The sequence below is a fragment of the Etheostoma spectabile genome, chromosome 13 (assembly GCF_008692095.1).
Source record: "Etheostoma spectabile isolate EspeVRDwgs_2016 chromosome 13, UIUC_Espe_1.0, whole genome shotgun sequence".
Lineage (NCBI taxonomy): Eukaryota > Metazoa > Chordata > Actinopteri > Perciformes > Percidae > Etheostoma > Etheostoma spectabile.
The window spans coordinates 1,758,474-1,768,588 of record NC_045745.1 but is presented as its reverse complement, the minus strand read 5'-3'; the positions used below and the strand labels follow the sequence as shown (position 1 = coordinate 1,768,588).

The 10,115-nt window shown below is 38.8% G+C and overlaps 1 protein-coding gene across 2 annotated transcripts in view; it reads left to right on the top strand.

The window, feature by feature from the left end:
* The window catches only part of opcml (opioid binding protein/cell adhesion molecule-like), a 408,666-nt gene that overhangs the window by 323,785 nt on the left and 74,766 nt on the right, over positions 1 to 10,115 (top strand). For both annotated transcript variants that reach the window (XM_032534319.1, XM_032534318.1), the window contains one exon: positions 2,438 to 2,563. In XM_032534319.1, coding sequence (XP_032390210.1) covers positions 2,438 to 2,563 — 126 coding nt within the window. The remainder of the gene's footprint in view (positions 1 to 2,437; positions 2,564 to 10,115) is intronic.

Below are 10,115 nucleotides of genomic sequence, written 5' to 3'. Positions count from 1 at the left end.
TTAACATTATAATTATAATTAGAGCGTTATGTGATAAATTGACAGTGAAAGAACTTAAGAACATTAGCTTATTTGTCCTGAAGGGAATATGACAACTCCTCTGAAATGAATATGAATAAGTCCCATTGATTAACTTAATACCATACAGGAATGAAATACCCCAACCAGCATTACAAATATAACATTGAGCATGTTTTACTTTTCAACACTTCACGTCAGAGTAGTGCTCATTCATTTAATGCAATAAGAAGTAGAGACCTTACCGTATGCAAAGAATATGTTTGAAGGTAATAGCATTTTCAGGTTCATGCTTGTATTTTGTGATTCTACTAGAACATTTACATTCCTCAATGTTCAAAAAGCACTTCATTTTTCTCATACTGCCAATAGCTGCTGCTCCTGTATTCACCCTCTCTGTTGTGCCTGTCTCTTTAACCGGTTTAAATCCATCTCTTTTGCTTGATTTTTTGTCTATTTCCCTTTCCTAAAGAAAGAAGCTCATAACAGAAAAATTGCAAGGCCAAAATGTAAAAATAATGTTTCATTTGACACCTAAATTCTTCTAGGTTATGAAAATAATGCTTGACTAGCATGTGCTTAAAACACAAAATGCACTACAGCAGATGGTTCAAAATAGTTATTTTGGTCCCATCTAAAAACACGTAATTTTTGAAAAGCAAAAAACATACTTTGTGCCACACTATGCAGAACACAACACATACCTACTTGTCAACAAGACCTCTATAAAGTTTCAGAACTCTAGTCAAGGAAAGGGGGCCTTAATAAGCTTTTATAAACCAAATATGACACAATTATTGTTAGAAATTGGGGATAAACGACCAACATTGGCAGCCAAGAAATAACCAACAATTGCAGCCAAGATTACAGGTTTCCTTGCCTTTAGCATGGAGCTACTATAGTTAGCAGTGCAGGGCTATAGAATATAGCAGCACTTTCTACTTTTGAACCAAATACTACCCAACCGGGTATGTTTCAACAGCAATGTGAATTGAAATAGGGGAGAAATTAACAACACTGGGAGCCAAGATTACATATTTCACTTCTGTTAGCATGTAGCTACATGCAACAATGTTAACACTGCAGTAGCTTAAAAAAAACACACCAGTACTGCCTACCTGGAGCAGATGACCAATCATAGAAGGTCGGCTCATTATTAAGTTAAACCTGGCAGTTCGTGAAGTGGTCACATTATTTTGATCTATGGATTTGTCAACAGGGACATGGCTGACTCGTTTATGAACAATGGCCGCCGGGACACGATCCGGGTTCTCTGGGGGACACAACATTGGGGAAATGAAGTGCCACACGCCGGCAACAACTGCCATAACACTGGGCTCCTCTGGGGGACACAATCCCCGGTCTCTGGGTTGAAAGTCCTGTGTTTTTTTGACTTATGCACTACCCCAACCAACCTCCTTACATAGATTACGCAGACTACCGTAATCAAGATGCTTCCTACTGAAATACATTAGTTTAACATTCCTCACCACCACGGAAAAAATGAGAAAATCGTGTCCCTGTAACGGATCAATAGATAAAATAACGTCACTATTTTACAAACTGCCATGAGACTGGGATGTAAGTTACCCCAAGCCAAGAGTAGAAAAAACTTGAAAACGTACCGTTCAGAACAGTTGAAAATCTGAACATTTTAGCTCTCTGAAATACATTTACCTCATTATTTGAAGCTTTGCGTTCAACATGAAAATCCGAATCTATAATTGTATAGATATGACAGAAAATACGAAAAAGCATGATAGTTCACCTTTAAAAAAAGAATATATGGCCAGTGTTGTAGTCTAGTTACCTTCATTTTCTGTTCATGTGCATTCACTTACTTGGTTGGTTGGTTCACCACTTCTATCTGTCAGCTTCAATTCAAAATAATTTTCTTTTTATTCATGATTTTTAGAGCTAAACAGTCCTAAACTACAATGCAGAGGATGCTTTGTGGATTTTCATCAACGACAGCCTTTCTTGTCTGTTGCAGTAATGGTCCTAGGGTACTTAAAGTTGCCATTACTGAGTAAATTACAGTGAAGAAGGATAACGCCTGACCTTTGATTTGAGTCTACAATCCCACAGGGTACACCTAATCAAGAACCCCAACACACACACAAACACAGATCAATCAGGTCCAGTCAGAGACAAAATCAGGTCTTACTCCAAATCAGTCTGATGCTTGTCTAATGACCAGTGTGGAAAAGACACATGATGAAGAAAATCAATCATGTATAACAGCACAGCGAGCCAGAGAATTGTCAAATTTGTCAGCTAATTTCATGCTAATTGAGTCCCCAACCCTGGGTTATTTTTATCATCATCACTGTTCTGATCACGTGGAATAGCGATCCCTTAGCTCACGTGTCATTAATTAAGCTCAAACCATCAATCATGATTTTCTTTCTCCCCTCAGTACCCGCCAGGATCACTAACATATCGAAGGACATCGCAGTGAATGAGGGCAACAACGTCAATCTCATGTGTCTGGCGGTCGGTCGACCTGAGGCCAACATCATATGGAAGCACCATTCGCCAAGAGGTAAGGTTTTTTATTTCTGTTTTATTTATTAAAGCTGTCTGTAATGTGTTATGTAAATTGTATTTGGTAATTGAGAAGAGTGTCCCATCTAGAAGTTCTCATGTTCTGATTAGGATTCCTGTGTGCAGTTACTGTATATACAGTACATAAAAGAAGAAAATAGTCTTTGGTTATTATTCCAGTGGAGCCTGGATTCGGTAGTCAGCGGGGAAGGTACGGAATCAGATGTTATGATTTATTTTCTGATTCTAACCAAATGTTACTTTGTGCATTGCAATGTTATATGTCAAATCACTAACTCTTAGGCGTGGGAATCACCTGAGGCCTCACAATACGATATTGTCACAATCCTTACGATAGTATATTATTGCGAAACATAATAAAATATTCTGCAATGAATATTGCAGGGTTCTCACGTTTGATCCAATAATGAATGACAGTGTTCTGACTAAATATAGTTTTAATGTAATGTAAATTAGAAAGACTATCAATACATTACCAATAATATTGCCTTTTTCCCAACTGTTTTTTTTCCCATATTCAAATGATGTCCCCAAGAGGAAACTTTGTCAACATCTGTTTTATCTAAAAATAAATCTATTTCTGTTTATTCATCTCACTTCAAATTAGTGCTGCAAAATGGGATTGTCAAGCTGACAAACTGACCAACGCATATGTGCATCGATAGGGTCTCGCCAAAGAAAAAAAAGCAATACTATTCTGTATCAACCCCCCACAACCCTAGTAACTCTAGTGGATATTTAAGAATGTTTTCATCATTTTCTTTTCAAAGTGTCAAAAAAAAAAATCTGTCAAGCAGCGCAGCAACAGCATTACCTCAGTGTAAAGGTGGCTGAACCACTCCTCCCACACACACGGCCTGATGTCGACAATCCCACGCGACACACACCTCCAACACATGCATCACATCAATATTTGCCTACAAGCAGAACAGCCATTCACCTCCATGAATTTGTGTTAACAAACGAGAGGATTCATCATGAAAAATGCCAAGCTTTAATCCATTGACTAAGGCTTTGTTTTCTTTTCAACTTGGTGGATTGGAGGGGTTGGAACTGCACAACCTGTGGCCTGACAGGACCCAACAATCAACCATGATTTGGCTGGAGGCCACCGCTGCTTTGGCCTGTTCTGTTGCGCTGGCACCTCCCAGGCTGAAGGAGAGCCAAGCAAGCAGCTCTGTGCTCCCGTATGTGTGCGCATGCATGTGTCCTCTGTGTTCTAATTGTGTCGGCTCCGCGCGTCCCACTGAGCATTAGACGCTCGGAGTCATGTGCTGCTTTCTCTATAGGATCAGATGTTCAGCCTCCAGCTGTTCCTCTGTTACTCCACATTTTCTAGGGCCAGCGCAATCTGGTTCTCGCAGCCCAGTGGCTCTCCGCCACCTCAGCCGTCCACGACATTTCAAAGCCTTCACTTATTGGTTCCACCCAATATTTACTCTGAATGTCATGATTTGCTCACGACATGTTTGGTTGAAATGTGACTTGTAATCACATTCAAAAGGGACAACTTTAATGACTGACACGGAACCATCAAGCCAGATGGTGCCATTAACACCGAGAGTATACTTAGTAGCACCCCCCTGGGGTCGGAGTACAATATAATGCTTTTGCTACACTTGTTTAGCACTAAAAAAGCTAATAGTACCCCCTCTAATATTGCTATATCTTTCTTCGATACAAGCTATTGCATCAGTGTGAGCTCAGATTTTGTTCACAAAACAAGAAGAAGAAGAAGAAGAGAAACTGGTGGATAGGCATTGTAAAAATAAAAGAAGACACTACATATTTCATTACAGACACTGTCAATGTTTTTTTTTTCCCTTCGGTTTTACAAGATGAAAATAGAAAAATGTGTAATAGGTGTTCGTATTCATAGTTTGAAATTGCACCAATAGTAGAAAGAAAGTAAGCCACTTGTCACTACCACCCCTAAGCTCATGCACAGCAGCAAGAGCAGCAAATCAATAGAAAGTAATCAAAGTAATATAGAGGCATGATGTTTATGTATGTGTGTATGTGTTATTGTCAACAGGGAAAATAATGGGTTATCTTCTCTGACATTTGTCTGAGTTGAACTAATGAAAAGAGAGACTGTGTGTGGGGAGATGTTTGGGCAGCAAAATAAAATTCTCCCTGGCAGTCGGAATCTTAAATGGTTTTTTTTCCTGCAGAGTGGCATTTTCCTGACTTCCTCCTCACCGTTTGCTTTTCATGTTTGTCACCAGCGATAATGGACTGTTCCCTCAGAGGATAGTGTTTGGGTCTGTTAGTATGGCAGTAAAGAGAGCAGTCTTCTCCCTAAGTTAAACCGCATTTCCAGAAAGTCTCAAATGTGCAATGTGACTGCCTTCCCATTTGATAGTTGTTTTTCAATGGCATATCATTTAAAATGTTCACCCTCGTACGGCGTCAGGAACATGAGCAAATGTGCTGAGCGGCTGATGATGCAGAAAGATGCCTCACCTGTCACTATGAAAATGACAAGTGACATGAGAAAATTGGCTCCGGCGAGCACGGAAAAAAAATATGGAAATACGGAAATAATGTTAAAGTCGCACTGCCTAATTTTGAGCCTGAAGTTTGTTACCACAATCTAAACTGAGTTAGTGTCAGATTCCATGTCACTGTTTAATATGGATTGTGTTTCCGTTGCACGTTGAATGAAGGGAGACTCTGAAGCCTCTACAGTATAAACCAATCAATCCTCCAATACCGATGGTGACAGGAGTAAGACTTGTGCGGTGACTAGCAGCCCATAAATGCGTAGCCTCTATGCTTGTTTACTTGATGTCAATTTAAGTCTCAATTTTAATTCTGTTCACTCCAAGACTCAGTCCCCATTTCAACTCAGCGAGGACTACATCAGTTATTCAGCAGTGTCCACTGAATCTTTGGCTGCGGGCCACTAAAAGGATTAGAAGATATATGGTTAGGGGGAAAACAGTTTATTCAGGGGACAATGCAATATGGATCCGTTCGACCCATTAAGGCTCATTAAAGTGGACAGGCTGCGAATGTTCACTCTCTCAGATGTCAGTTTGGGCCTTTCCTTTTTAAATGACTTTGAAAGATGGCTGTATGTTGTGCCGTCCCTAGAGGTGCTGTGACTAAGTGCTATCAGTTACAGTGTAACGTTGCCTCTAGTATATATGAAACAACATGTGATGTGAAACCCATGTAAATCCAGTCCTGTGGTTTGTCCCAATGTTGATACTTCCCTGAGTACACTTGCATGTAGTACCACTATGTACTTACTTGTGTACAGTATACATTTTGCGTTGTGTTGTCTCAAATCGCGCACATAAAAATCATTTGTGAATCCAATGGTGGTGGCGCAGTGGATATGGCACATGCCTTTGGTGTGAGAGATGGGGGCTTGATTCCCACTACGATACATTAACCAATATGTCCCTGAGCAAGACACTTAAGCCTTAGTTTCTCCAGAGGCGTGTGACCTCTGATATGTATTTGTAAGTCGCTTTGGATAAAAGCGGCTGCTAAGTGAAGACATGTAATCTACAGCCCCGTCTCATGGCAGTTTGTGAAAAGGTGACGTTATTTAATCTATTGATTAATGTACAGGGACACGATTCTCTCGTTTTGTTCGTGGTGGTGAGCACAAATTTTAAAGTAATGTTTTTCAATGGGAAGCACCTTTCGTGATTATGGTAGCGAGTAGTATTGAAAAGCTGAAAATCCTTAAAGGAGGTTGGTTGGGTAACAGGACTTTCACCCCAGAGACCGGGGATTCTGTCCCGCGTGTGACGGTTCCAATCCGAGTTGTTATTTTCCTAACCACAACTGTCCCGTTGTAGCGCGTCCCACGCGTGACATTTCAATTCCCTGTTGTTGCGTCCTCCAGAGAACGCGGATCATGTCCCGGTGGCCGTTGTTCATTTCGTGGTGACCACCACAAAATAAACTCGGATCGATACTAAATACTGCAGTATTGCACCACTAATTGTGTGTATGTGCATGCTGACATTAGCATCAAATTTAAAGCAACAGTGTTTAAATACAGTGTTGGGCAGGTTATTTCCAAAATGTAATACATTATAGATTACTAGTTACTGTCATTTGAGAGAAATTAGTTATATTACAGTATTACTGTCTCTGAATTGTAATGCATTACAATACTTATGCATTACTTTTGAGTTACTTTTACCAAAATAACAGTGGAAGTTTGACTTGGCAGCTAACCACCAGATCAATAACGTCTCCTCTAAAGCTAAATATTACAAATAGATCAGTAAAATGTAAAATAGGAAAGTGAGAGAAAATGAATAAAAAACAATTAAAACAGTTGAAGTACAGCATTGTTGTAAAATGTCTGTTAGAAGCACTGAAATAGGAAATTTATGTTGTTTAGTTTAAAACAGTCTAAAGGTCAATCATAGTGGGATTAAAACTCACTATCTACATTATTTACAGTACTCGATTTGCAGCTGATATGTGAAAAGGTACACAACCTTATTTGTCTAACATTAATTATTTGTACTGTGAACAGTCACAGAAAGTGCTTTTATTTTGAAGTAGCCTACACAGAAGTTGTCTGTTGTGTACTCTTGCTTACTTTGAGATGAACGTGAGACGCTAGATGCAAAACACGTCCGTCTGCTCACTTTCTTGTTTGTAAAACTGTGACATAGTGAACAGGAAATGGTCACAGTGAAAGACAAGCGTTTTTTCTCGTTATTCAAAGCCATTTCACTACAGGCATAGTTCCTCTTCACGACTGATAAAATGCAATGGTAATTATGTGTAGCAAGCCTAAACATTAATTCCTGACATGTTTATATCTGTCAGCAACTCGGACACTGTGCTGTCCCCGCTGACGTACTGTCACCGGTTGGACACAGTTGTTGTCCATACCGTCTCTGGTTCTGATTCTTGGAACAGGGATGGGACACCTTGTTTCAACGCACCGTAATAACTCCTGAAAATAATATCCATATATTCGTCTCTGCGGTCATCTCAACCATCAACTACAGCAACAGGAAATAACAATCACAGCTTTTTAAATGTTACGTTAAAATGCGTTGTTACTCACATTACAGACATTGTAACAAGTATATTACCAAAATTTAATTAGTAATGGGTTATATTACTGCGTTACTTTTGTAATGCGTTACTGCCAGCACTGTTTAAATATGGCCTCATAGAGCTGTGTAATGTTGTGTAGTTTATTCCGTGTCCACAAATTTGTGCCAGAACCCGAAAAAGATCCAGAAAATGTGCAGGACCAAACTGGACCTGTCTATTATTTGAAAGCTGGGACACAGACCTGTGCAGGACGGAGAATTGTCAAACTCATACCTGATCGGACTCCGCAGACACAGACCTGAACGGTCACTGTCCTAACTGTTCCCAGTTCTAACTTCTATATAGTTTCCATTGTATGATTCATTCATTCATTCATTCATGTTTAGTGCTTCCTGTTACCATGTTCAGATCACTTCATTTTCTTGCCTTTGTGTGTATTCCTGTCAGTTTTGATGGTTTAGCCCTGCAGTCACCGGACCTCCTTCTCACCTGTTCCCTACTATTAGTCAATCATTACTTATAGTAGTACTCCTTCTCTTTGGTCAATTTGTCAGTTCATCATCATTTTATTTTAATGCTTGCAGCCTGATTTCCTAAATCCTGCCTGCTATTGCCTGTCTGCCTTTGGGACAAAAGCCTCTGCGCCTTCTGGAATAAATAATTGAATTTGTCCTGCTTCCTACAGAGCTGTTTTTTTGTAATGCATTCACATTTCAGATGTTGAGTCCTGACAGGTAAATTGTGAGACAAAAAACACCTGAAGGCCAATGGTTTGAAAAGTTGTTGTTTTGAGCGGGATTGACAGAACCACAGCAGCACAGACATATGCTGTCAACTTGTGATTAGTCTCCTGATGAGTGTCATTCACAGAGTTATACAGCAGAAGATGAATGGCACACTATTCACAGTGATGTTGCCTTCTAAAAAGAATAATACTCCAGCATTGCCTGCTAACTCTGCTTATCATCCGGGAGAAGAAAAACATGTTTTTTTTTTCCTTCCTATGCTGGCTTTATTTTCCATTAATTCATTTTATATCTATGGTTTCAGATTCCTGCTAAATTTCATTTCAGTTTTACACTAGGTTACCAGCGCTCAACAGATTCAAGCTTCAAGATCAAGATTCAAGACTCAAGGGGCAAAATAAACACAACACACTGACTACAATTACTGAACTAAATGTCCACTGAAAAAATATTTCTGATACATAATCTTCCTGTAGGAAATCCCTATTTAAACTAGAAGGGTATGTTGACTATAAATGTCAGTGGACCAACGGATAATTTGAGTGAGCCAAAATGATTTCCTTTGGCATAACTCATTTTTATTGGTGAGCAATTCATTTCCATTAGTGTGTAATTAATAATTTAGATAATATATTAATTCCAAAATGTCTGGAATAACATAATATAAATACATATTATGTTTTTCTTTTAAAATATTATAATTGATTGCAACCATAGTGTTAGAATAGGCTAAAGTTATAGTAATTCAATCTGAGCCCATTAGGCTGAATGAACACATTTCACTTCAATATTCGCATAATTGGGCCATATGGCAACAAATAAATTTTAGCCTTTTACAGAAAAAAATAGCATTTTAACTGGTTTAAATGATGAAAAATTGAAGTTTACTTACCCCTGATAACAGTTGATATTTTTTTTTCAAAGAAATGCTTCTAAAACTTAGAAAAACAACCACATTTCGGCTGATCCTGGAGCACGATCTTCAGTGTGGCACATGTCCGTAAAAGGGGCGGGGAAACAGGATTTCCTGGTTGTGTGAAGTCATCAAATTAATACCACTTCAAAATAAAAGACCCATTTACACAATTAAACATAAAAAGAATGCATTTTATGTGGTTTACTGTGAAAAACACTAAGAAAAATAATTTGTTGCCATATGGCAACACCATGCAATAGAGGGTTAAGGGCAGCCCTGTCTAGAAAATGTAATGTAAAAGACTGTATGGAATGTGGGAAAAACTCCTAGTCATAGAACATATCCAATCTTTCATCTAGTACAGGCTTTGATATTCAAATGATGCTCACACACTGTCCTCTAGTCTATGCCCTTCAACAGCCAAACCATATCGGCAAGAAAATCGTCAACGTATGCCGACCATACAATAGAAGACTTTGGACAGACTTTAAAAAGTCTTACACCATCTCACATGCAAAGACAATCATCTCACATACTGTTAAAGACAAGTCATAATATGTAAAGACTGGAGATCTGGCAGGCTCACACATTGCAAGACCACAACCTAGATTTGTTTTGAAAAATTTAGCCAAGTAAATTAGCTAGCGCTAACGTTAGCTGGTGACTTAACCCTTGTGTTGTCTTCCTGTCGAAATTGAAAATCAACACTTTTGTTGAGGCTTTTTAATCAATGTTTTTAACTTTTTATTACGTTTTTGTCCCATTTTTGACGTTTTCAACACTACGTAACACTAACTTATTAACTTTAGTTTTACAGTTAT